Here is a 27272-nt window from a genome sequence, read left to right as displayed (position 1 = left end):
TCCAATCTAGGTTACACGAAATAGTGACAATGCAATGTCATATATCATATATCGTATCCTGCAGAGACGTGTTGCACCTGTACGCAGGTAAAAACTCGGACTACTTTCAAAAACTACCGTAATCGGTATCTGATATGGTATTTCAAATATTTTGTTCAAGACAATATATCCCAATGGATCACCAATTTTCAGAGTAGCAAATGCATCAGAGTTTGAACAATCAACCGGCTGAATTGTTCTACTCTGAAAATTGGTGATCCTATAAGAAAAAAAGCTCACCTTTCTTTTGAAAATATTTATAAACTAAGAAAAGTTTTCATTTCAAAATGAGTCAGAAATGACATATCGTTAAAAAACTGTTTTGCGGTGCCATTTTTTTCAACATAGTGGCGCGAACTGAACAGATACTAGGTGGCAAAGTGAAAATTCGGAAAGAGCACGTGGCAATCTATCAAAATAAGATACTCTACCATCGCAATTATACATGTATGCAAGAAAGTATTTATATGAGTATAGTGTTCACGAGCAAGCGTAACTGATTGTTGTAACGATTTACCCGTGACGAGAAAATGCAGGGCCAGGACGTTCCCAAACACCACTTGTGACTCATATCGTCGACATTTTCATGAACTAAGTACTAAAACTCGAAGATGATTCTTGGGTTTACTTGAGACTTAGCTACTCGCGTATCGGAATAGTTCATCTATGGAATTTGACGTCGATCGGATCGGCATCAGAATTGGAATCATTGATTTCCTCAGAGTCGGTATCCAATTCTTCGACAAACTTTTACCTGCACCACCACTGTAGTCGTGCAAGTTTCCAAAGCGCCAAAATTCCAAGATGACTAAAAATAAGAACTAACCGGTCAGGATCCACATAAGGAATTTCAATAGGTAGAAACACTTACCATCATCATGATTCTCATTGTTAGTGCAAGCGCCAAGGAGGCTGACGATGTTCGGACGGTGACCGAGACAGATGAGGATTTTCAGTTCATTTTTGAATCATTTTCGCCGTGGCTTTAGTTCCTTGTCTACATAGTGGAAATAATTGTTAGCCCATGTAATGACAACAATGTGGCTGATTTCATCCGAGCCATGAATTGTTAGGCTTATTGTTAGTGTAAAAAATTAGCTGACTATGGTCATCAGACAAAGGCCTGAAATGTGATCCCCTGATCGGTAAAGTGAGGATTGAGTTGAATAATCACTAGGCAATGCCTATTTGACAATGCGAAAATCACGATGGAACATTTCTCTAGAGATACATCCAAACTTCAATCACGCAATAATAGAAGTCTATGCAACAAGGGCGTAACGAGAAAATTTTTTTCACGAGTGATTTCAAAAGGTTCACGCCCAAATTGCTTGCAATATTTTTCAAGCCCTGCGAGTGAAATTCGTGTCAAGTGCCAAAGTAAACTTTTGCGCGCACGTGTGTGATATTTTGAAATTGTCTGTAAAGTAAAAAAGTTTCAACTTTACACAGACCATCAATATTTTACACAAATAAAAATTTCTCTATGATGGCGATAATGAGGAGCATCAATACCAAGTCTTAATAGTTTCTGCGGATTTTTTGATTACAGATTGATATCAAAAAACGACATGGTCTCGTAGATGCATGAATTTCTTGTTGGATTATACTCCGAATCAGAAGATCGCAAATACTTACAACTTATTTGACAGGAGCGACCATTTAGCGGACAGTTCGGTTCCCTGAAAAAACTTGAAACTAGTTAAAGAGGTTTTGTTGCACAACAATTAGCCACTTAACTTGATTGACCGATGTATCGATGGAGTCAGCCATCCCAAAAACGAACTTTCTTCAGATTCAGGCGTCGTCATAAGCGGTAATGAAATTGAGATTTATAATTTATTCAAGTCTTTCATACTTTATTCAAATGTTCAAACAACTCGCAAAATGTGTGAATACTAAAATAAGACTTTGATTTTTTTCGCTATTCCTTAACATCAATTCACTATCCTCGAAAAGACCATGAAAATTGATCGCATAGAAAATCACTGGACAAATTTTCATGCAACAATTTACAGATTTCCAAACAGTGCAGCAATTGGGTTGTTAGTACATCTTGCGAATAAGTGTGAAATATGACGCTGCGGTATTCAGTATCTGAAAATATGTGATCATTTATGCACGTACACTTATTTCTTATACTTCTTACACGATATCATGGATGTGCATGTTGCCTCACCTTTGTGCAGACATTCAGCGATATTACGACAAAACCGCAGGCGCTCACGTAGACCGGCTGTTGAGCTCTCGTCATTACCATCATCAAATCCTTCTGCAAGATCGTATCTGCGTTGTACCATTTCGTGCAGTAAGCCTCCTGACATAGCAGCATACTCTGAAGTATAAAAACAGTGAAGTTCAAGTAAATTTACTTTGTTTTATAATTCGTTGAACGGGTTGACGGTAATTAATGGCTGACATGACACGCAAGAGAAGTTGATAAAAGCTGAAGATTCGTCGACAAAATTAGGATGTCAAAAGGTTATCTCTTACTATCTGCGACCTTGATATTCTTACCTTGTCCACTAAAATATTTCCAAACCAGCAATAGATGAAGACCTCGGTTACTTCGAAAATTAGGTACAGCACGAACTGCGTGGTGTTTCCATGCTGATTGTGACTTGCCTGAAATTCGCGATTCAGATGAGTTGTATTTTCCGTATTATAGGCCGGTCAAAAAAGGTCTGAATTAAAAATATTCGGGATTTCCTCAAAAACTGCTATTTATAGATAAAAAATGACTCGACTATCGTATAGAGTGGAAAATACTGCATCGAATTATGTCCTCACATGTCGGAAACGGCGTCGGATTAACAAAATAAGAAAAAAGGAAAAATTTCACCAAAATTTCCCAGATGCCGTCGATAAGTAGGATTTCTTTTTTCTTAATTCGTTAATCCGACTCCGTTTCTCACATATGACAACATAATTCCATGTAGAATTTTCCACTCTGTACGATGGTCAAGCCATTTTTCATCTAACAATATCAGTTTTTGAGGAAAATCCAAAAAACGTCAGAAAACTGAGAAAAATTTAAATTTCATTTATTAAATTAACTAGAAAAATTCAGTAAAACAGGTATCGTTAAAAAACTATTTGAATATTGTTGGCATTACGAAAAACGAGGTACGCGTAAACATTTTCCGCTATTGTCGATCCTTTTTTGGTAATTGCTACGCAAAATCAGTTTCTTCGGTTTACTCTACTTTTTTTAGTTAAACAAGGCTTTAACGTCAATTTATTGTTGCACAAGCATTAAATTTTCGCAACAGTTGCAAGAAAATATAGCAACAGTGATCGTAATGAGAAAGAATAGTAACGGATACCAGACTTTCCGGTAACAGCTATAAAACTAATTTTCATTTTCTACCTAGAACTATATTTTTCGATTCTGGTAAAAAAATGAAAATAGTCAAGGACTGAGCGTTAACCGGAACTAAAAATTTCTCTTAGCGTATTGCTGTTTTTCAAAAACGCCAGCTACGCAGTTGAAACATGATTTCAGATTTGAGTTCCTGAAGGTGAAAACCCCTGTTCATAAAAATAGATCTCGAATACAGATCTATTTTGACTGGACTATTACTCGCTCTTTGTTGAACAAGTAAAAGTAAAACAGAAAAAAAAACGTCACTACGATATGATGTCGTTCTTCTATCTGGTCTATTCACTCTGTAGCTACAATACGTTGTTTCAGTTCAAGGAGAGAAACTCACCACTACAGTTTCAAACATAACTGCGCACATCGAGACAGTGCTGACGACACATATGCCGAATAGAATTTGGGAGAAGAGCTGTTCCATTATCCGGCCCGAGCTGCGAACGGAAAAAGAGAAAAGTCGATACGCTCAGTTGGATTGGCGTAACGGTCAATCGCACGTCCGAATAATGGAGATAAATTTTCATTTTTAGATGGAAGATATTGGTTCTGAAGAAATTGAAATAAATTGACCTGATCAGTTTCTGGTGTTTTTGTACACATTTCTTGAAGGCAAACTTCTGTATCTTTGATTTTTCGACTCTGCTGGGTGATGGCGATTTGTTAGTCTTCTGTTCGTCGAAAAGTTCGCTGATTTCCAGCGTCAGTAAATCGAACTGTAGCGATATCTGGGTTATGTATGAAATGTAAAAAATGTCCGTTCCAGCAGCGTAGAGAATAATCGGAATACTGACGATACTGGAGGCGATGTAACACATCGTGTAGTTCGTTTGGTTTCTTATGTCCACACCGGGAAACTGTATAAAACCATCGTTGATGTTGATGCATTTGATTTATTCAACATGATTATTACAATGCTTCATATCATGTGCGGAAATGGATAACAAGTTGAAGAAACATCGCAGTAAGTGGATTGGAAATATACTGATTGACAGGGCGGGGTTGAAGTTCCGAATTCCAAATATTTTCAAAGCGCCTATTTCCGAATTATTTGGTGGCGAAACTTGAAGTAAAGAAATCGAACTTTTACGAAAAAACAAAGTTTCGAATGGTCTAAATTTTCAGTTTAATTCGAACTCTGGAAAAGTTCCACGAGCAAGAAACACGAATAAGGGGTGGAAACGGTTTTTCGACACACGGGATTTCGCATAGTTTGGAAGATTAATTAATTTACGTGTTAGGGACGACTAGTAGAGTGACGGTTAAAAAAGAAAGTGAGTTCCGAGAACTTACACGTTGACAAAAATTATTCAATCGATTGGAGTTCGTCTCATTAAAAATGACCTGGACCGAGATTTATTTCCGTATTTCTTCAATAGAATTAATCCGTAAAAATTGACGATTTTTCTCGGTGACATGTTTAAAAAACGGCTAAACCGATTAACTTCAAATTTGGGAACAGCATTCTTGGACAGTTTAGCCTCTTCGTCAAGAAACGATTTTACCCTTTATTTCTCATCGCAATTACGACCGTTTGAAATCGCAATTTCATCTGTCAATAAAAACTTGCGATTGTTTTAAATTTAATTAACAAAGATAGAAATACGATGAACAGAAAGGAAGTAGAATTGTTGAAACGTGGCACAGAGGGTCAAAACTTCACGTATATTTTCTCCAAATTTGAAGTAAATCGATTTGGCCGCAAAACGTGTCACAGAGCGAAATATTTGACACGTGATTTTCGATAACAGTGCTTCGTATTAATTGATTCTAAAAAAAAAAAAAAAAAAAAAGAAAAAAAAACGCATTCTTTCGAACGAAACAAACTCCAATCAAATTGAATATTTGTTTATTGAGACATGAATTCTTAAAATTTCTTAAGGTATGAAAATAACGCACCTGCGCCAGGTATGGAAGAACGTAGACGATTTCATCCTCGGAGAGATTTGCCGCCCTTTGGGTATAAAGCGAAACCATTGGTGAAACGGCAAAATTTATTACAGTGATTATTATCAGACTGAGGTAAATCAGCGTCAGGGTTTTCGTCACGCCGGCTACCATCGTCATCTGTCGGCGAACCGACGCATTGTGTCTGCACCATCCGTCGATCCATAATTCGCGAATTGTATCATCGATTTCTCGTATTTTTGAACGTTTGAATAACAGCGTGAAAGCCTGCGGAACGAAACATACTGATTTTGAGTTGCGTTTGATTACACAGATCTGCATAAAAAGATAAAAAAAAAAAAATATTCTCCTTCTCCTTCTTGTCGTTAAGTGTAATTATAATTGATTTGATGCTCACGAATCGAAATATAGTAATAAAAAATATGTATCACGTATAATTTTCGTGTAATGTTTTATTTCTTTTTTTTTTTCTCAAATAAAACCCTATTTTTGCTTACAAGTTGTCAACAAAGATGGCAATAACATTCATAAGAAAGAAAAGTTATAAAGTTAAAATGTTCAACTATTAAAAACTCTCGTTCTTTTTTCATGTATCATCGATTGGAAATTTCACGGCGAATCGATCAAAAAGAAATCTGCAAGCATTCCGTCTGACCATTTTCCGTTGCAATGTGTCCTGGGATTACTATTTAAATAGATTTTAAAGTAGTGTAAATGCAAAAACAAAACACAACGAATTCTGAATTTTGAACAATAGAAAAAAAATCATATCATTTAATATATACGTGATAGAAAAAAATGGAAAGCAGACACATGGATTCGGCATATTGAAAACCTTCGTATCTGTAATATTTTTATTCCGAAGTAAGATTTCTTTGCAGACGTGTGTTATTGTACACACGGTGAATCCGGAGTAGTTGTTGACAAATACTAATTTTTTATTCAAAACAAACAATAATTTGCTCGAGCAAATTTGACGCGTTTGAATATTTGCCGAAGTTGTTGTATTAAATGCCGATTGTTTTCTCGCAGACTTCGATCTAGAATTTTTGCTACATTAAGTTCACAAGTTTTCTATTCAATTTAACGGAAACTTTTATTCTTTGTGTCAAGAATTACGTTTTTTCACTTATCGGCGTAATTTTTACTTCCTCAGGTGTTGCGCCATAAGAAAAACTATCCCCTCTTTTCCGAGCTATAGATTCGTTTTGTTTTCCGTAAAAAAAATTTATTGCACTCCGACAAGTGATTCTTCGACCAAGAGTTACTTCGTTTTTCGGTTCATAAATTATTGTAATAGTTCTTATGACTAAGAACCGCGTGGAATAAAGCCAAGAATTCCGGAAAAATGAAGCCTAAAAAACCTCTACTTTTCCAGATAATAATAATAATAGTTTTTGATCTTTAACGATTGTCAGGCATTTAATTGAAACGAATTTTGATCGTTGTGACAATCGGTGTACTGGATATACATATTTTGTTATCGAAATTCAATGAAGCTGCAAATCCATTCCCTGCTAGCAGTATACATATATCCTTGGATTCAAGTTATTCAGAGCTGTCGAGAGGATATGAAACATTAAGCTCCGAATCACTTGAAGTTCTCCTGTTTTCGAGGTAATCGCAGTTTAATGTTTTTCCAATATTCAAAGGCGCGTTCTGATTTCCGATTTTTACAAAGCAGGCAGGAAATAGCAATTGACCGAGATTTAATTCGACGTTCCGTAAATATAAATACCTAATACTCAATATCAACTTCGTGGTTGTTTTTCATCGATTATTTATATCACACGATAAATCGACTGACTGACAAACGTTTCGATATCCGAATCACGTTTGCGGCTGTTAGTCAAATTTGAAACTCATTGAATAGATGCTGTACATTAAAAAATTTTACACAATATCAAAACAGGCTCTGAAAATTTTTGGAAACTTCTTCAGTGATTTGATAATAATGACCGCATAAGGTGTAACTTTTCAGAGAAGTTGATCATTGTTTCTCAGTAAAAAATTGTGTTTAATTAAGTTTAGATAGTTGAATTGATTTCGTGAACTGAAAAAATGCATTCACTTTTTCATATGACCGAGTTATTAATTCAAATTACTGTTACTATGCATAGGCATAATTATTCTAGGGTCGCTAAGATCTTGAAAAGATCGAAAATGCAGCTTACAACTTTCAAAGCTCACCTTGTGTATAATCAAGAAGGCTGTCGTCATGGCGCTGATGATCTCCATCACCTCAAAGAAGTTATCTCGAGCATCCCAAATGGAAAAATATTGGCTCGACGAGACGAGAATCATCCAGGAAATATTAACAAACGCATTTGCTTCGTAGATACAGCAAGTCAAGTTATTCCAACGAGCTTTTCTCGGCCAAAGTCCTACCGGTTGCAGCAAACGTCGATGCAGCGTTACGTATCGTTCGTACATTTTGACACCCTCGAAAATCAACTCCTTTCGAAAATGCTCCTCGTTCGACGATCGGATTTCATCCATTTTTTACGGGCAAAGTTCCGGTTGATTTTTTTTTTTGGTTTTTTTTTTTTTACCAAGAAAATTGCGACTATACGAAGTCAATGCTGGTATCTCAGGTTTATTTAAAACAAAAGACACAGATTAAAATATTACGTGTGGATTATATTTTAAGATTATTAATCTCTGCTTATGTTTGTATAGTGTGTTTCGACTGATTTTGATTGAATGTTGAACAAGTGTTGCCAACTTGAAATATAAAACCAACCCTTGCGAGAATATTTCTAACAGTAGAAATTTGATTTTTCTTGAAAAAGTCGATGGCTTTTTTAATTTAGTGAAGAAAAAAGCATGATCATTTGGAAAAAACCAGATCGTAGAAAAGAGGTTGAACCCTCCAAGAACAATGTCATCCAGCAAAAGGACTGGCGTAAATGAAGAAAGTATTTCAGCAAAGCTCGATCAACATACTTTTGAGTGAAACAAACCTTAATAGAATCGAATAATCTGTTGTAGAGATGAAAAATTCTGGAATTCACTCACTTTTATAGTCGACCCCTTTAAATGAAAATGACCGACACTCTTTTCTCAACAACACAACGGAAGATAAAAGAAAGAACGATATTCTGGCAGAGTTAAACTCTCTCTGCAGTCAAGCCTGAAACTTGTCTGCATAATGGCGAAGACGTTGGCGCACTCGTAATTTTCTCAAGAAGGTCGAGTCTTCTCTCTCGCCTGTATATATACATCTAAAAAACAATAATAAGAATATAAATGCACTCACCGAGATACATATAAAAAAAAACTTTCAAACTTTTCCAACTGGATCGTGAAAGAGCGTTGGATATGTTCTTACAACTTGTTCACAAGTCGAACAACCTTCTGGGAATATTCATAAGCCCAAGTGGGTGTTTCCCAGGTCGTTAATGCACGATTAAAGTTGACATCACAAGGAAAACTGTCGAACGAATCATTGAAATATAGATCAACCATTATCTTGAACTATTTTTCAGTTCAACAAAACTTCGAGTCGGAGAAAATCTCTCAACGGCTCAACGTGTCGAGAACAAACTTTTCGTCAAACACACCAACGAATCTTTGAATAGTAAAGATTACCAAACATCGACTTCTGGGAATTAAAAGTAACCCGAATCTTGACCATTGTGAAATTGAAATCATCTGAGTATTCGATGATTCAATGTTCCAACCTCTTTTGTAAGCTCGATGAATTAGGATTTTCATAAAATTCGGCATACGTGCATAAATGTTGAAGAAAGGCAATTGATCCTTGGAAATTTTGATCGAAACCAATTTTTCTTTCCCCTTTCCTGCTCTTCCATTTTCATCCTTCTCCCTTTCTCTCTCTCTCTCTCTCTCTCTCTCTGTTTAGAAAGTGATCAAAAATTTAGCCCCAACATACCGAACGGTACTGAAAACGAAGCGATCCGTGACTGGTTTTGATTAAAAATTGACGAGTACCTTCCTACCCGTTTAATCGTCGAGCTTCTAGAGCAGTTCCTCTCTCGCCCCTTTAATGCTCGGGGGATTCGCCACGGTGCGATGAGTACGCAACAACGATAATAGACTTTATACCTGTTACACACTATCTCGGGTTTTGAAAGGGCAATGGTTGAGTGAAGCAGGTTTTAGGCAATATTCATTAGGTTATACAAGGTGCTCACTGCGTTGTTATTATAACGATTACCACTTATTTGTCGAATACATTAAGCCTCCCTTCCCTGTTCTTTCCCCGGCTCGTGCCTAATGAATTCGGACCAAAACACGACTGTGATATACAGTGTATACGCACCGAGGGAAAGGATTATTTGAGCCAAGGGATATTCGTTTGATTCAACTAAATGCCATAGTCAAGTGTGGCGAACACAATGCTTACTGAATTCGACGAAGTAATTTTTTCGGACGAAATTCTTGTGACAACCTAATATGGAATTTAATCAAACCTTTGAATGATCATGCTGGTTGTCAATTTATTCAAGATAACACGACGTGAGTTTCACGGTGATAATGTGAATTTTGGATCAGGAAAATGTGTGATTGAAATTTTTTTATCAAAACAAATTGAGCTTGTTTCAATACATGTTTAGGGGAGTCGGTAGTTCAATGGTTTGAACATGTGATGAAATCTGTTGTTACAAAAATCTTTTGCATTTACTGAACATGAGAATTATTCAAGCGTACAAAACACATTCTTCGAACGATGTCATTTATCATTCTGTTTAGTGAATATTTTGTGGGACTTACTCGATATTTAATGGATGAAAACCGAAAGCTTATTGTTGCGTACATAGAAGTCTAAACTGAACTTGTGCCATTAAGTTTTGTTTATTTGTAGTCAACATTAACTTTGATGACCCAAAACTTGGTATTATGCTTTCTTCACTTGTAACGGGTCTGATGATAACTTTATATCACATTATCCGTATCTAACTTCTAAGCCGCCTACCCGGTTTTATTACTATCTCTGAAACTAATTCCGTAGCGAGAAAGTTCACCGCCTAGTGGCCCTTCATAGTACTAGTATACCGATGTTTACGATGAATATATTCTCTACTTGTTTCAAAGCACGTGATATTTCTTTTACCTCTTAAACAAATCGGTGCAACTGATTCAACGAGTTACGCCAAAAAAGCTCCGGTTGGATCTACGAATTACGGCATTCGACTGATGTAAATTTTTTGTTGGCTAGATTCGTGTACTTATTTTATTTGAAGTACCCAATTGTTTCTGTCAACGAACATGAAACTTGGAGGAACAATGCACAAACTTCGAATGAAATGATATTTGGTTGACTCAATTTCGGAAGTACATCAAAATGTTCACTCGAATCGATGCTTTACTCGATCGCGTCAAGAAGGACTTTCGTTGAATCAAGGAATTTGCTTGACTCAATCATTCTGACAAACTAACTAAATCGAAATTGTTGAACTGAGGTCATCGTATTTGGAACAAACAAAGGATACTAGATCGAAGTAAATGGACTCTAACAAAATCTATTTTCTTAATTCAAGAATTCATTTCCCTCCGTGTATACAGGCTCACAAAAATCTTCGATCTGCCGACGCGTCTGAGGAACTTATGCATACGTAATTATATTCAATGTACAGATGCACGAATTCTGAAATGGCACAAAACGCCGATACCGTGCAGTATATAATGATGAATAATAGCATCGAGTGCTGTTACTACAGCGGGATTTCCAGTTGAAGGCTTTCCCGCATACTTGTTTCAACTTGTCTTATGCATTCGTGTTGAACACTGATCGCCTTAGCTACTTATACCGGTCTATAAAGAGACACGTGAAACTATAAAGCGAACATGTCGAACGAGCATTGAAACTTATATGAATAGAATATCGCTTCAGGTGAATCCATGCATTCTGCATGAAGTGTGTATAGAAACGTTCCTCGACAGTCGACGGAAGTTAATAAGAACCTGCAAACCATGGTTTAAATCCATCTGACTCGCCGATGCAAACGTCGGCGATATTACACATCCGCTGTTCAAAAAGTCTTCATCAATTTTAGTCGCGCCGATTATACGGTGAATTCGAATGAAAAACAAAAAAACACTGTCACATATGTGACAGAAATGAATATAAGCTCGTTCGAATGAACACAATTTATAACGATTCAAAAAAAATTGAAGCAATGCGATACAATTTGAACGTACAAAATCATTGACCTCCGGTGTTCTTGATCCTATTTTAATATGTTTTTGGACTCGTTTCGCTAATCAGATTCCTCGAATGGACTGAAAGATGTTTGAGAAATTTTGCATCACATAGTAAAGTTGTGTTGTGCAAATGTGATCATTAACAAACCAGTATTTTACCGTATTTACCTCGTTAAAAATCGTAGTATGTTGTAGATTTTTTAATAGAAAAAATACAAGTTTTTATGATAAACTATGAATATTTACAATTTTGTATGGTAACAATTTTTTGTGTAAAATAATTTTGGCTAGGCCACTAGGCTACTAGCACAAATTTATTTTTACCCTACTTTATTCATGACTGTTGGTAAACTTGTCAAACAATCTTAATACAGAGATCCGAATGGCGAATAAAATTAGCCCAGAAATATCGGACTCGGAAATGAAACACCAGAGTTAAATCACTTCGAACGTTCTGATTGCAAAGCCTTTTTCAAATTGTTATGAGATTTTAGCTTGCGTTCTTAAAATTTCGTTCAGATTCATTTCAATCACATCACTTCAAGGCGAAGTTGATTTATTCTAGTTCACTATAATCATTTGCGCCACTAGCAACACCACTGGAGATTTTTTGAACGTATTTTGTTTTCTTTTTCTGATCCTTGGCTCATCCTTAACCAGGTTTCTTGAAAGCTGCGACTGCGCAGCTTAAAGGGGATGAAATTTATGAAACAGAGTTGGTTTATTCGGATACACGAGGAGCTACGAAAGTAACTGTGCGAAAGAAAGTAGTAAAAACACCCTCAGTCCCATCCGGCCACAACCTATTCGAGTCTCCCTGCCTTATCTCTCAGGGTTTTCACCCTTGACTCTCTCATCCCTTCGGCAAGGGAGCCTGATCTCATCTTCGCACGAATCCCTTTAAGGATTCAAAGTATCGGTAGTTATCAATAATGTTACCATAATACGCGGCGATAATTAATAACGCAAATAATAATACAAGGCTCAGGGCCTGATGATCAAGTACATGCGGGCGAAAGAAAATCTGTTTGAAAAATGGTTCTCGAGTGCTTTACAACGGAGGTAAGCAGCATGACGCTCCTGTCCGCGTCTAATTTATGAAATACATACACTTAAATTCGGTGACTGGCGTAACGCAGCGTGGGGGTTGCGATTTTCAAATTGTAAAACGCTGTCGGGTTTCACAGCCGGGTGTGCCGGCTAACGAATTTACACAAAGGCGTTTTAGGGCTGAATTACCAGCGCGAAGCCGATGGAAGTTACGCGACGATAAGTAAGTAACGAAATAACGTGTTTAAAATCCGTAGGGCGAAACGAACAATGTGCGTGTTGCGAGTACAACGGCTTTGACAACTTTTTCAAAGACTCGACGACTAACCGTCGGGAGTTTGACACTTGGAGAAAGAATTTCTTGAGAAAAAAATTCTTTTTTTTTTTTTTTATCAAATCTGAAACGAAAATTTTTTCAAACCGAGCAAAGTTTTGTTTGATTTGCAAAATAAAAAACATGAAAATAGCTTTTTACATTTGAAAAAAGTTTTTTCAAACCAGTCCTCTGAAACGAGCGACTGTGTATATTTATAGTTAACGAGTTGGATCGCTGAAACAAAAAAACTATTTACCCGTACCAATAAATAAAGAATTAAAATCCAATAAAGCATTCGTTAACTTATTGTAGGAATGAAAAAATTTGTTTTCTGGATTGTAAGAAATTTTATCCAATTGAAACTTTTAATTCAACGCTCAGCGTTTGGTCTTCTTTTTTGTTTTTTCTGCCGCTTTTTATTCGTTGGACTACTTTTTCGGTAATAATTGCCAATTTTTTTTTGTTTCCAAATAGTCCTTGAAATATGCCTAATTAAAGAAAAAAATATATATATATACAAAGTTTATTTATTTATTTATTACAAAAATAACACATGTAAACAAATGGTCAAAATTCCTGATAATCTAACGTGAGAATCCAAATGCCAATTTTTGCTCAAACTTAATACACGCCAAAAAAATTTTCTTCTTCTCTTTGCTTGTCCGCCATATTGGATCCGCCGTTTTAAATTTTACAATTTCAACTTCAGATTCATAATCAGCGACCCTAAAAGCACGCGCGTGCCAAATTTCAAGTGAATCGCGTGCAAGGAAAAATGTACGCATGAAAGGTTCGAAGAACTTTCCTCCGAGTGAATAACCGAGGAAAGGGGGAAAAATTCTCGGCTCCACTTGAGATCCATTCTCGCTCACCTATAGTTTTACAGCCCTCTACCTGTTACCGACTCCATTTCACAACGGTTGGCACGTCGACGTTCAACCTTCTCTGCACCGGTTCGTCTCAAATAACCCGCAGTCGGAACTGATTCGAATCCGGATGTTGCGGCCTTCGACACAAGTATACGATGAAACGAAGAATATCCACTTCCGCTCAAGTTATTCGAAGATTGCTTCTCGTTCTTCCCGTTTCCACTGCAAGTCCAACTTCGAGTCTGCAGTCTTGGATTCCTGCTGCAGCGGCTTTGACTACTGGAATCCCAAGTGCGTGTTTTCACCGACGACGCGACGTTGTGAAAATTGTAATTAAATTTCGACTCTCAGTTTACTGACACTTTCGTAATATGCGTCAGTAAATTTCAGCTAACAAGATTGGTTTCCCTGTAAACGATGCCCATTTTTTTTATTAATTTTGGTACGAGGCGTGCTCACATTGCGTAGAGATAAAATAATTTTGTTCGTTAGATGCGAAGGTAGAAAATACTGGAATTACAAACAGAAGCTTAGATATCGATGCATAGTTTCAAAACGCTTCAGAAATGGGGAAGAATCCAGTAAATTTAGTTGATTTCATTCCACCAATGACTCGTTTTATTCAAACCAATCAAGGCTCATAATCAATACCGGTTCAACGTTGTAAAATCAAATATTTAACGATGCCAACGGAGTAAAAAAAAGTTTAAATGATATCAGCCATCGTGGAGTGAAATTGCACGAGATTGCTTATATTTTTTTGTAAGTGAAAGTTTGTAAGTGATTTGAAATGAATAGCATCAATGTCTAAGTTGCATGTTGTTGAAAGCGCCAATATTTTCTATTTTTCTGGATCGAAAATCTCAATTAATTCAGAAATGTGGGTGACGAATGACAACGTAATCATTTCTCACCTTGCCAATACAAGCCGGGTGTCAAAAGTTTTCCAGCATCGTTCGTGGAAAGTGGTCGATGTCTCGGGTGACGTATCGCCGATACTTACCCAGGGGATATACCTTGCTTGACTGCCGATCGCGAGAGTTGTGTAGGTACTTCGCGTAGCCTCCGGGATCCTCGTGAGTATTAATCCACGTCAGGTGCTCGCTCCATTTCTTCTTCTTGTTCTTGATTTCCGATTATCTGTACCTCGTGTGCATTTATACCTACAGCGTGAATTTTCAACGACAAAATGGTCCATTGTCTGTTACATTTCAATGCGCATGCGCTACAATCAGGCGGCAATTGTTTGCCAGGGTGACCAACTGTCATAAAGAACCCCACAGAATCCTTATGGAAATAAGGCATGGATGGAATAAGTCACAGGATCCTGCCTATTTTTGAGAATGAACCGTTCAGTTTTTCGAGTAATTTTTTTGATTTCAAGTCCCCTTGAAGCGTTATTCGTGAAAATCACTACATTCATAGACATCAAAAAATCTGAACACCTTTCTTCCGATGCCTGTATATCGGAAACTACTGATTTTCGGGACTTGTATTCATGAGAACTTTTGATCAGGAGGTCATGTACTATAACATATTGAAAATTCAAATGATTCTACCGGAAGTCAATTTCTATAAGGATTCTGCAAGGTGCTATAGACGAAATATCGCCGCGATGTATATAACCTCAAAATTTTTGACAGCTGTCGGTATTGAAAACAACTGCAAGCGGTAACTGCCAAAATTTTTTAGGTTACGTTCACGACGGTTGGTCACCCTGGCAAATAACTGCTTTCGGATTGTGGCGCATGCGCATTATGCTATAAATATTCTGTCGTTAGATATCAGTGGTCGTTAGTAAACCACTCTGCATGTGCCTACGCGGGAATTTCATTTTTCGAACGGCAGTAAATGTAGTCGATTTCATTTGATCCGTCGTCGAAATCTTACAGTCGAAAAATTGAAAGCCCTTTGTTCAGGCGAAAAAAAAATATAAACCGGTAAATATCGCAACCCGTATTTGAAAGAAGTATTTCTGCACGCGCGAATCGCAAAAACGCGCGTTTTGCCAAAGTTTCTTTCACCAAGCCCCGAAAGGATCACTTGACCCCAACGTCTTACGTGCCTTGCTTTATCAATCCTGCCGATATTCGCGTTAAGCCTTCTCCACTCGCTATACCCCAAAGAAACATAACTATTCCAAATCGCATTAGTATTCTACTTGCGGTTATTGTTCACCAATATGTTTACACCGGTACGCAGCTGTCTTCAGGTAAGGCGAAGCCGGTCTTCGTATCGCCCGGACGATGTTTCGATAGGCCGAGGAAGAATTGCTTTTCGTTATAGTTATAAGGTTAAGTTATAAGTGGCGGTTGCGATGATGACCGGATTATTTCTCTTTTTCTCGTTCTTATACGTTTCTCCCCATTTCATCTGATTGTGAGTTATTGGCCTAACGAACGAGTATAAAAGTGCACAGCTTTTACACTCATTTGGAATAGTTTCTTGTGCAAAAAAGCAAAACGATAAAAACACCTACATAAAGAAATAATGAAACACCATATTCGAATTTCCATATTCTTCATTATTGTTGTGAATGGTTTCTCTCTGATTTCCATGTACAAGACAATGTTTAACTTTCTACATTTAACTGTTTCATCATTGTAATGTCGATACGGATGTAGATTAGTATTAAGGAGGTTCTACAGGAAGTGCGATAGTCAAATTGATTGGAATAAAATTTGAATCTTTCAATTACTTGACTCACGTATTATCCGTTGAGATTTGGCAACATTGTGCGGATTAACCGAAATAGCAGAAACCGATGGCAACCCAACTTAACCCTGCAGCTCGTGCAACATTGCCAAATCTATCATGCTGTTTGAGGTACCGTAAAATTATGTCTTTTTCGATATAAAATTATCAATATCTCATTTAATAAGTACTCATGTTCCAAAACTTTCACACATATCGTTAATTTGAACTTTTCTTACTAACATTTTTTTATCTCGCTAGAAGAAAAAAACTTTTGGAAGGTGAACAAATTTCCATAAGAAGCCATCTTAATCGAATCCAGAAGCTGGAATTTTTAGTTTACAACCACTGGGCTCTGAAGTTGTGAATCGGTGTTAAACTTCAGGAAAGCATTCAAGCCATAAAACCTCACCAGCGTGCCAAATTTTAACAAATATCAACTTTTCATTCTTTTACCACTGCAACCTCCTAAAAAATTCAGGGAATTTTACTTCACGGTTCAAGAAATTGGAGAAGTAGGTACACGTTCAAAGAATATATTCAATTAAGCACTGCGTATTTGCCGTGCGTACAAGGGACGAAGAGAGTAGCCATGAAAGATTCGACGTCCGGTCATCATGGGAGGATGAAATTTTACTCAAGGTAATCGAATCATCCTTTAATCGAAATTTAAACACTCGGATATACCTAATTTAATGTAATTAGACAAAACTTTAACCAACCAAGTTTCACTTAAAGGACCAGCGAAAGACTTAATTTGCCATTACGTATTCCGTATGTGTAGGGCGTGAGTGTTGTTTCAACGAGATTTTCCCCTAACCCCACTTAAAGGATAAAACGTGCATTAGGATGCGTGAAAACCGTTTAAAATATCTCCAGCAATGTTGTTCGCGTCAATGATAGTGATCGTAAAATAAAACAACATCCGTACTTTGTGATAACAATGAATCTAAACAAATTCGAACGACAAAACTTAAGATGTCAACTATTCCCAAAAACGATTTCATAATTAGAACGGTCAAAATGATCCAACTCTCGTGTTTCTTACCCGATTCTAATTTGGTTGGATTTATTTTGTTCAGCATAAAAGTCTTCACAGATCGTCTAAAAAAATTTTTACAACGCGCATAGAAATTTTCCTGCGTGGTAGGCACGGCCCTGATTATGTTGTTTTGAACTGTTTTCTCACCCGTTACGTTGCCAGTTTGAATAATCCACCATGCTCGCTGAAATTGTGTATCTTTTCTCTGCTTGCTTCTACAAACAGTACGATGCTGGTCTTGCGGTTTCACAAATCCCAAGCTATGAGGCAATGGCAAGACTAACGTTGTGTTGGTGGATAAGCGGAGATAGAAGATGCAAAATTTCGGAGATCACTTTTTAAGATCAACACATTTTTTCATGAAGCATATAATGAAAAATTCGTCGATTGTGAATTATAGGAAATCGAATTTAAACGTCCAACAATTTGTACAAAAAATTATTTCTCGGAATCTGAATAGTGAAAAAGAGAATAAACTATCGAAGAATACTATCTTTAAATTAAAAATAATTGGAATAAACCCTTTTTGACATATCGTACCTTATATCCTTGTGATCGTCAGCCTTAAGGATTTACTGGCTATACATTCTCAACCAAAAGTAAGTAAATATTGAATAATTTGTGTTAAGATAAAAATCGGAAAAAATCAAACGTAATAAAAACGATAAGAAAATTGAATTTGAATAATAATAATGCCCAAAAGTTATCGATAAATTGATTAAACGAAACATTGCTCAACAAATTTTCTAGGAACGTTTTTTTTTTTTTTTCTTTCATGTAAAATTAAATCGCTAAATCTTCTGAATACACGTGTATCTTTTCAGAATTATATAAGTGTTTTGAAATTTCCGTTTTCGAAAATTTGTAAAAGTTGTATTCACGAAACTCTTCGTTCAATGCCCCGGAAACTTTGTAATTTTAATGTTTTTACGAAATCGGATCGAAAATTCACGATTTTTCTTCCATTTTTCAAAATTTACAATTTTCGAAAGCTGAAGTTTCAAAATAATGCAAAAATTCTTTGAAAATTCATCCGTGTTCAGAAAAATCAACGAATTCATTTCACGTGACAGAAGAAAACATTCCCTGAAAATTTGTTAAACAATATTTTGTTTAAAAAATTCATTGACAACTTCTGGGCATTATTATTACTTGAATCGAATTTTATTATCGTCTTTATCGTGGTTGAATTTTATTCAGATTTTTATCTTATTTGGAAGTATTCAATATTGTCGAGGAGACTCACTTTTGATCGTGAATGTATAGCCAGTAGGTACATCCTTAAGGATGTACAGGCGTGTGGGTCAAAATCGTGCCAGGGCAATGAAGGTGATAAAAATTGTTTTCACTTTTATTCGAAACACCTGCGTAAAATTTGAAAGCGATTTTCTGAACCATACCGGATTCATTTTACTTTCAATTTTTCGAGATTTTAAATTAAACCTTGCAGTTTTCCACAAGAATCAATGTAAAATCCAGTAAAAAATCACAAGTAAAATAACTCCGGTACGGTTCAGAAAATCACATTCAAATTGCACACAGGTGTTTAAAATCAAAGTGAGAACAGTTTGTATAATTTTTATTTACCTGGTACGATTTCGAGCCACGTGCCTGTAGATACTTGAATAGCGCCTCGATACACCCTGGCAGTAAATGGGGTAGGAAATGGTGGTGAGCCGGGGATTTTCGCAGCTATCTTAAACGGCGCGTCACCCAGTCGGACAGCGAGATAATTCCGGTAATCGGGTAATCTCCCTTGTCTTTACCCCTAATCCGATCATCTTTCTCTTCTCAACTTCAGCACGCCGTCCGACCGACCCTCCAGCCGCTCCTCAATTCTCATCTCCTTCGTCGTCCCCGCATTAACATTCATGCCCGCTTCCAGACCCTAGCTAGTATATTTCATCGCTATACCAAGCGTATAGGTATACATACCGATGTGTTCTCTTGGCTTAACGAAACGGGCGGCGTAACCGTTGCATTCGATTACCCGGCCGATAAAGTGTAAACCGATATTACGACTCACGCGAAGTGCACACATTTTACTAGAATTTCTTTATAACAACATATGTTTACGGCACGAATCGGTTACACGGCTTTATAACTAAGAATTCTGTCGAAATATTACCGCGAAATTGCACTACCAGTTTTCTTACAACGCTCCGTAAGACTTGTGACGCGAGTAGCGAAAAGAAATACGAGTAAATCACCTCGTACCGGATTCTATTCCATTTGTCTCGCACAATCTTACCCAAACTTTTGAAACCACGTAAAAATCACACGATGATACTAGCAATTAACTGTCAATGCCCCTTCAATACCTTTCTACAAATCTATTCAAAGATATTCGTGCAAGTGGATTACGAAAGATGAATTCCCGAAGGTTGAAAGATAATCATCGAGCTTGTGGCAATAAATTACGTTTTTAGATCCAACTGGTCCACGTAGGTGAGCTATTAAAATTACTTGCATTTATGGCAGTAGCGAAAAGTGTCTGAAACATTTGCACAGTTTACAGTTGAAACGGTAGTACAAATTCAACATGGCCGCTGTTGACTCACCTGGCAATTTATTTCGATCACAGGATTAGTTTCAGGATTCCCCAGTCATCGAGTGCTGTTCGAAGTCGAAGAGAAAAGTAGCAAGAATAGTTTAGCTTTAGTTTTAACATTGATGGAAGCCCAAATACTAAGAATTCGCCTATCGCCTATCGCCTGTATTCACTGCTCATTTTGCGTGTGTTCACGCGCCATAACCAAACTTCCGTTGAAGATCTTTATGATGAATACCTCGTCTATGCGAATCTGCGAGTTCAAACGCCAGGCATTGACTAAGCGTTGTTGAATCCAAAGGAGTGTGTCACACTAGTTCTTCCTATTGAAGGTGTTTCAACTATTTTTAATAAAATGACGTGCAAATTTAACATTGTGGCTGTGAAATCACATAAAACTATAAATCATAATTTGATTGATGAAATGAGAATGATTTGGCTTCAGTTGAAGTACCTAAACAATTCGTGAAATAGTATTAAACCTAGCTATGGAACAATTTGTTTCGTTGAATAAAAATTTATTCACTATTTAATCGAATTCTGATGAATCACAGAAGTTTTCCTTTTTTATTTCATGCCACAGGTAATTAGGAATTCAGGTCACGATCAGCTGAATTACCGAGTTTAGCAACATTTTACGCTTTACATGTCTGCATTACGATACTATGAATTAATATAGGTGTTATTATCGGGTCTGAAATGTCACGTAAGAACAAATTGATGACGGTTTCTACGTACGAGATTTCCGTTCCGATGTGTAGAAAGCTATGCGAGGAACGTTGATGAAATATGTAGATTGCTATTTAATTTGAGTGTCTCAGAACGTTGGCGCGAAAATTGATATTGACTCAATATACACATGCAACAAAATGTGATCAAGACGTATCACACGATTTGAAAATTCTATTTTCCCAATAACATGAAACGTTCCCTCTGCGGATAATCTTTTGACGTCTTTGCTTTTCATCACGTTTGGTGATATAAGAAAAGTATTAATTTTAGTCGAAAATCAATTTTACTAATTTCAACGAATCTTCACGTGTTCGAACTACTGTAATCCGAACAAAAAGCTTTTTAGAAAACTGTCGGTATGTCTGACGAATTCCCGCGATGATCTCGGAAACGGTGCGATGAAAAGAACTGAAACTTACAGGATTTTACAATCAAATGATGGGCAATTCAATTTAAACTGCCGATTTTATCGGAAATAAATCGATTTTCAGTGTTTTCCAGAAAAAATGTATACTTTTTCCTCCTCATTACTTTTTCTAAGTAATCGATTACCTATGCTTATCCCAGTTTGTACATATATTTTTAAAAAAATTTATAAATTATTTGTTTTTCAGAAAGAAAAATGTCGAAACTTTTCCATTACGCTGCCAAGTCCTGTCGGTTTCAAATTTTTCACTCGGCTATTTTCGAGATCATTGCACAAGTTTGTCGGATAGACCGATAGACTCTTTTCTGTTCACGATGATGAAAAGTATCGCGATAAAACTGTTTTTCCGGCATGTTTTCTACAGAAATAATAATCTCGCAAAATATTTCACCTTGAATAGGTTCTGCGGTTTTTTTATCCTGCATAATCACTACATTCTGTTTATATTACGCGCAAGTACAATAAACTATTTCACAAAATCTGATTTGTTCCGTCAAATTATCACTGTCTAAAAGTGACTTGCCTTGAAATAAGCATCCTTCAATCATCCAAACCTGCAGGATCAATTAATTTCTATACTCATCTTTCTGCTACAACATATCTTGCGAATTAGCTGTACGCTGATTGTTGATTGAGAGATATCAACCGGAAATTGCGAGGCCTTCGTATCGGATGTTTAAATCTTAAGGATGGTCTATTATTCTGATACCAGAGCTGAATTCGAGAGTTGTAACCAACGATTTACCTCACTGAAAATGTTCACGTGTCAAATCATAAGATCTTTTAAAAGAATTCAGCGTTTAATTTTTTACACGATTCATCTTGTAAATTTGATAAAATGAATAAAAAATCACGTAGCAAATTACAAAAGCACGAATCATCAGACATACCGGATCAAAAATCACACAGTTCATTCACATTTATTTTATCGAAATTACAAGATAAATCATGCAATAAATTGCATGCTGAATTCTTTCAAAATATTTCACGAGCAAATCTCTAAACATGTATTAAATTCACGTTGTTACACAATCGCAAAAGAGATTTATTTGCCTTCTGGCTTTTTAATCTACTCTATAATTATATATGTAACTTAACGGTACAGTCTGAAAAGCTGAGCGCTTTGCAAGTTTAAGCTACAGAAACCAAAAAAATAAATACACATGTGTACACTGTCATTTCGACTTCCTTTTTTTACTACCTCATGTGAAACCCTTGCTGCTGAAACGACTCTGTTACAGAGTAAAGTTTTGGCATTAACACTCTGAAGCACCATCCGACAAATTTATGACGCCCTCTTATAGGTTTAGGGCTATCGTCTGTATACTTTATTGGCCAAGAGCCTGAAAACTCTGGAATTTGGGGATTCGTTTCGAGGTAAAATCGAGGCTCTGGCTTTAAAATTAGAACAATTTTTTTTTTTCTTCCACAGATATAAGTTTTTATTGAATTTTTGTTACGCATCTTTGAGTGGATTTTTATGTAAAAAAAAAAATCGTAAATTAATCATTTCATTCTGACGAATGAAGATTTCAGTCCTCTCGGATTTTTTGACTGTTTTTTGCTAGTAACATCGGTTGAAAGCTCAACGGATGTGCTTTTGAAGAACTTTTCTGCATGCAGTTTAAATTCGATTCGAAGTTTCGGTTTGATGTCTGTCAGTCCGTGTTCGCATCGTGTGTGCTGTACCACTTAGTGAAATTCAAAGTTGTTGCAGCTTTTCCAGTTGTCAATAATCAACTTATCAATATTGATCCACAGGACTCCTATTTCTAAATTCCTCGTTCCAAATTTCCGTATTCATGTACGAAAAGTTCATTTCCTACATCAATTTGTATATTACTGAAATATTTACTCGTGCATTTGTTCTTTAAATTTACCGTTTAAATTTTCCCTGGGCTTGAATTAGGCGAAAGCTCAGTGTTCAACAATTTTTAATTCCGCAAAGTATGTTTAAGTATCAATTTCAGTGATTCGTGAAAACGTAATAATGTGGCTTGAAATGTTTGAAAAAAATTTCTTTGAAAAATTCATCAAACGTGACACCGAAAATATGTATTATTTATCAATTTATAAGTAAAAATAATTGATCCATTGTTTTTTGGGCACGAAATAAAATTTCATCTCAAAAATATAAGCTGAACAAATCTTTAATCGCAGTAAACTTTTTAACGACAGGAGCCTTCGAATAAAGGATGTAGAATTTTTTCACTTATGACTAATTCGGCAGCTCAATCGGTGTGTCAAAAATATTATTCGTGAAAAAATCAGGCTCAAATATACGGCTTAATTATCAGGAGTGTTAAAAGCCTATTCTCATGGCATTTCCTCCCCGTAACTCAACCTTGAAAAGAGGGTGAAATATTTCAAGAGAAATTCGACGAAGCGACCCTTGAGCAAGATACTTAAATGTTTAACTTACGAGCGTTGATTTCATAGTCTCTGAATGCCGAGAGCAAGATAATCCATTAAAGGTTGGTCTGAATAAACGGGGGACAAAGCTAGTCTCTGCAAGCTTTGAATCTCATCGCGGAGGTTTCGTTTCATCCAATCAGAATCCTCGAATATATAGCCGGCTAGTTGCACAGCTCTGGGGGAGGACAAGTTGCGATAAGAAGGTAGGTCCACCGTTTCGGCTTCAATCTTGAACAGCATCGCGAAAAAGATACAGAGGACAAGCTTGAGAGACGCGAGGTGGAAAGCATCAGGAATTTGTCCCATAATATTAGCATAAAAGAAATATCTCGGGGAAATCTCATTAACGCCAGGACACGTAGATATAAGGAAAAAAAGTTTCGTGCAAGAAACTTGGCGAGACATTTTTCAACGGTCGAAGCTACGCCCATGAATATTTCATCCAACAAGCCAATTAATAATTATTCCTAAAAACGGTGTAGGAATTCATCGAACACGTTAAGTTGTGAATTACAGTGTACCAAAATATTTACATTTGCATCTCTCAGTTTTTTGTTTTTACGATATTTATAATCAGATTTTGAATCATTCGATGCGTTAATTGTTGTAGGAAGGTAGTATTTTTCATACGTCATTAGTTTGTGCTTTCTGATCAACTCGATTCGGATCTGACGGTGTGATTCTTTTTTTCTCAACCCATTTTTGAGGAGGTTATAAATTTCTTGCAGTTTCTAACCGCAGTTTAGACGTAGTTTTTTATTTCTCATAACCGATGACAGGAATTGTTATACAAGTGAATTATTCGAGTCGCTTTTTTATATCAAATTCTATTAGACGTTCCAAATTAGGACTGTGAGGAGTGATTTGTTGCCGCTGTGAGTACAAAAAAAATGGCGGGACGTCCAGCCAACGTGGAAATTTCAGGGAATTTATAAAGTTAAAGTGACGGCATCATTTTTTAACCAATAAATTTTGAAAATTTTCTCAGAAGTCATCGTCGACTCAGAAATAGTACGAATTAATATTGGTCGATAGATTTAGAGCTTTGAATGATACGATAAGTCAGTTAATAAAAATAAAAAGCTTCTTAATTTAATAAACGAATCGCGTAAATTTTACGCAAAGTCTATTCGACTCAAAAAAATTATTCGTAAAAAAAAGTTTTGTATAATATAGAAATGAAATATAAACTAAAAGATCGTGAAAACTTAACTTTATAACATACCTTGTTTTTCGGCAGAAAACGGAATAAAAAAAACTAACGTTTAGGTGATATTTTTCTGCACAGAGTGGCGACAAATCAATTTTTATGTGCCAGATTTAAATTTCTTGGAGAATTTAACGTGAGGAACGTTCACGGCATGACTTACTGGTTGTAATTATTCACGACGTGAATAAAGGGGAAAAACCGTTGCTGTGGTTCATTCCGACTTAAATCATCAGCGGAAACTTAAAACTTTCACGAGTATTTCAAAGGTTTTGCGAAAATTAAAGACACTTTTACATTTGGCATACGTTTAGAAATTTCCAACGCGACGCATAGTTAAGAAATTGGATCTAGTTCAATAAGTTTGACAGACTGAGCACAGTTGTATCTGAAATAAATCTATAATATTAAATAACTTATCACGTACGTAAGTATAAAATATTTTATAGATAGTACCAGAAATTGTTTGTCTTCGGTAAAATTGTTAACTGACAATCTTTCCCAACAGGAAAGAATTGGTCGAAACTTTGCACTTGGTGTTTGACCCAAAAGTATAAAAAATACCGTCAAGGTGGAGATTGAAATTGAAAAAACGCTCCGCCCTTGAGATTTAAAAACTTCGGTATCTTTAGGCGTTATTTGTAAGAGCGTTTCTCTTGTCTAGTTACGTCTTCTGGGAAGAAAAAATAAGACAAAAGATGTACGAAAAAAAAGAAATAAATAAAAAAATAAAAAAGTAAAAAATAAAGAAAAATGATTACGGAAAGATCTTATCAAGGCAGCTGGCAAATTGAAAAGGCTGACAAATGGCTGTTCTGTGCAAATGTGTTCGCGCGCCTGGCTGGTTCGTTCTTGCGGTAGTTTTTCCCCGTTCCGAGAGGCAGCAGCTGAAGTAGGCCGACCCTAGATACTTCATCCAGCATCCCCGGAATGCCGATCTACGTCTAGACTTGGCTGTCGGACGGGTCACGAGAATATTGCAACGAAACCGAGGATCAAGACTCCGGCGACGTTTTCTCATCTGCGGATATTCCCTATCGCTGGGTAGCGTTGTTGTTCCAATCGGAATTATACCGATTTGGATTTTGGAATTGCGAATTCGTGCCAAAGATAAGGTAAAAAATCATGCCGAGAAGAAAATCTTCCTGAATAATTACACGGCGTTGGGTTACTTGGGCGCAAACAATACACGATGGATCTTTTGATTAAATTGCTTATCGCGTATCTTCCAGTGTTGCCGTAGTGAGTTATCGTTTAGTACTAGACAATAGCGTCACATCGTGAGAGATTAAGAATTTTCCTACTAAATCGGCGTGCACTTCGAATCAAATAGAGTATATAATAAATACGTAGAAACGTTGGCATTTTACTGTTTTTTTTTTTTTTTACTCTTCTCCCTTCCAATCTTACACGAACATGACAGTTTTTATTTTTAACGTACAGTCCGATCATGAGTCACAGCTTTGACTTTTGAAACTGTAAAGTAAAACAATAGTTATTTTGAACACGATTTGCGGAAAATTCGTCGAATCAAACACAACCCAAACAAATACAAAGCCAGAAGAACTCAACACAACACAACTTAACCCAGTAAATTGTCATTTTTTAATTTATGAATCGAAACTTGACGTAGAAAAAATTTTAAATCGTTCAAATTGAGTAAAGAAGAGTGTCATAGATGACAGAACGACACCTTTTGACAAGAGACTAGTTAGTTTCGTATTTAGAGTAAATTACATAACGTATTTTCATGTACCTGTTTGTTAATAATTTGTTTAATTCAAATTAAACGTACTAGAATTTTTGAAAGTCCTCATGACCAATGCAATGAAAGTCCGATTTAATTTTCCTTACCTGATAAAAAATAAACATTGGCTAAGGTATATTCAAAGAATTTCAGGCATCTTCCAAATTCCTAAAATAATCAACCGATTAGAATAAAATTGACGTAAATAAAAACCTTTTTATATGAATGAAGTAAATATTTTGACAATTCAAATCACCCTAATTATTTGAATGGTCCTTGGCAAATATTCACTTCTTGTTGGAAAAAAATTAATTAGATAATCAAACATTGCAAACGTTGCATTGATCTATGTAGATGAATGATATTTTATTGTTAGTACGTCTTAAATGAATGAAAAAAAAAACTCAGTTTGAAACACGTGAATATATATACTTGTGAAAAGCAGTACAGACGAGGTTCCAGAGAATTCCGTTAAATTGATCAACTAGCAGCTGCGACGTCTGTGACCCGTTTTTTCGACCCTCCTCCCTTGAATTTATTCCCGAGAAACTGCGTCTGACGCGTTGACGGATTACGGATTGCGTGGCGGCCGGGCGACTCGAAGTTGAGTTAGAGAGTGTAAATGTTCTCCAAGGCCTGGCAGTTCCCTACCTTATGTAATACACAAGGCAGAATCTTGGTACTGCACGCTCTGTGTGTGAGGAAAATCGTTAACACAGCCTCTCTCAACG

The 27272-nt window shown here is 36.3% G+C and overlaps 1 protein-coding gene across 2 annotated transcripts in view; it reads right to left on the bottom strand.

The window, feature by feature from the left end:
* Positions 1-1730: 1730 nt before the first annotated feature.
* LOC124222966 (odorant receptor 13a-like) overlaps positions 1731-27272 on the bottom strand; it is a 45000-nt gene continuing 19458 nt past the window's right edge. The window contains exons 2-9 of one of the 2 annotated variants that reach the window (XM_046634511.2): positions 8342-8547; positions 7514-7912; positions 5315-5590; positions 3989-4272; positions 3753-3852; positions 2557-2664; positions 2219-2374; positions 1731-2136 (exon numbers count right to left, since the gene is read on the bottom strand). In XM_046634511.2, the coding sequence (XP_046490467.1) occupies positions 2086-2136; positions 2219-2374; positions 2557-2664; positions 3753-3852; positions 3989-4272; positions 5315-5590; positions 7514-7822 (1284 nt within the window). In that variant the 5' untranslated portion in view covers positions 7823-7912; positions 8342-8547 and the 3' untranslated portion in view covers positions 1731-2085. Of the gene's footprint in view, positions 2137-2218; positions 2375-2556; positions 2665-3752; positions 3853-3988; positions 4273-5314; positions 5608-7513; positions 7913-8341; positions 8548-27272 lie in introns of those variants that run through there. The other variant, XM_046634516.2, reaches the window with a different exon arrangement.

The sequence above is a fragment of the Neodiprion pinetum genome, chromosome 7 (assembly GCF_021155775.2).
Source record: "Neodiprion pinetum isolate iyNeoPine1 chromosome 7, iyNeoPine1.2, whole genome shotgun sequence".
Lineage (NCBI taxonomy): Eukaryota > Metazoa > Arthropoda > Insecta > Hymenoptera > Diprionidae > Neodiprion > Neodiprion pinetum.
The sequence above is the reverse complement of the archived record's forward strand: the minus strand, read 5'-3'. Positions and strand labels throughout refer to the sequence as shown.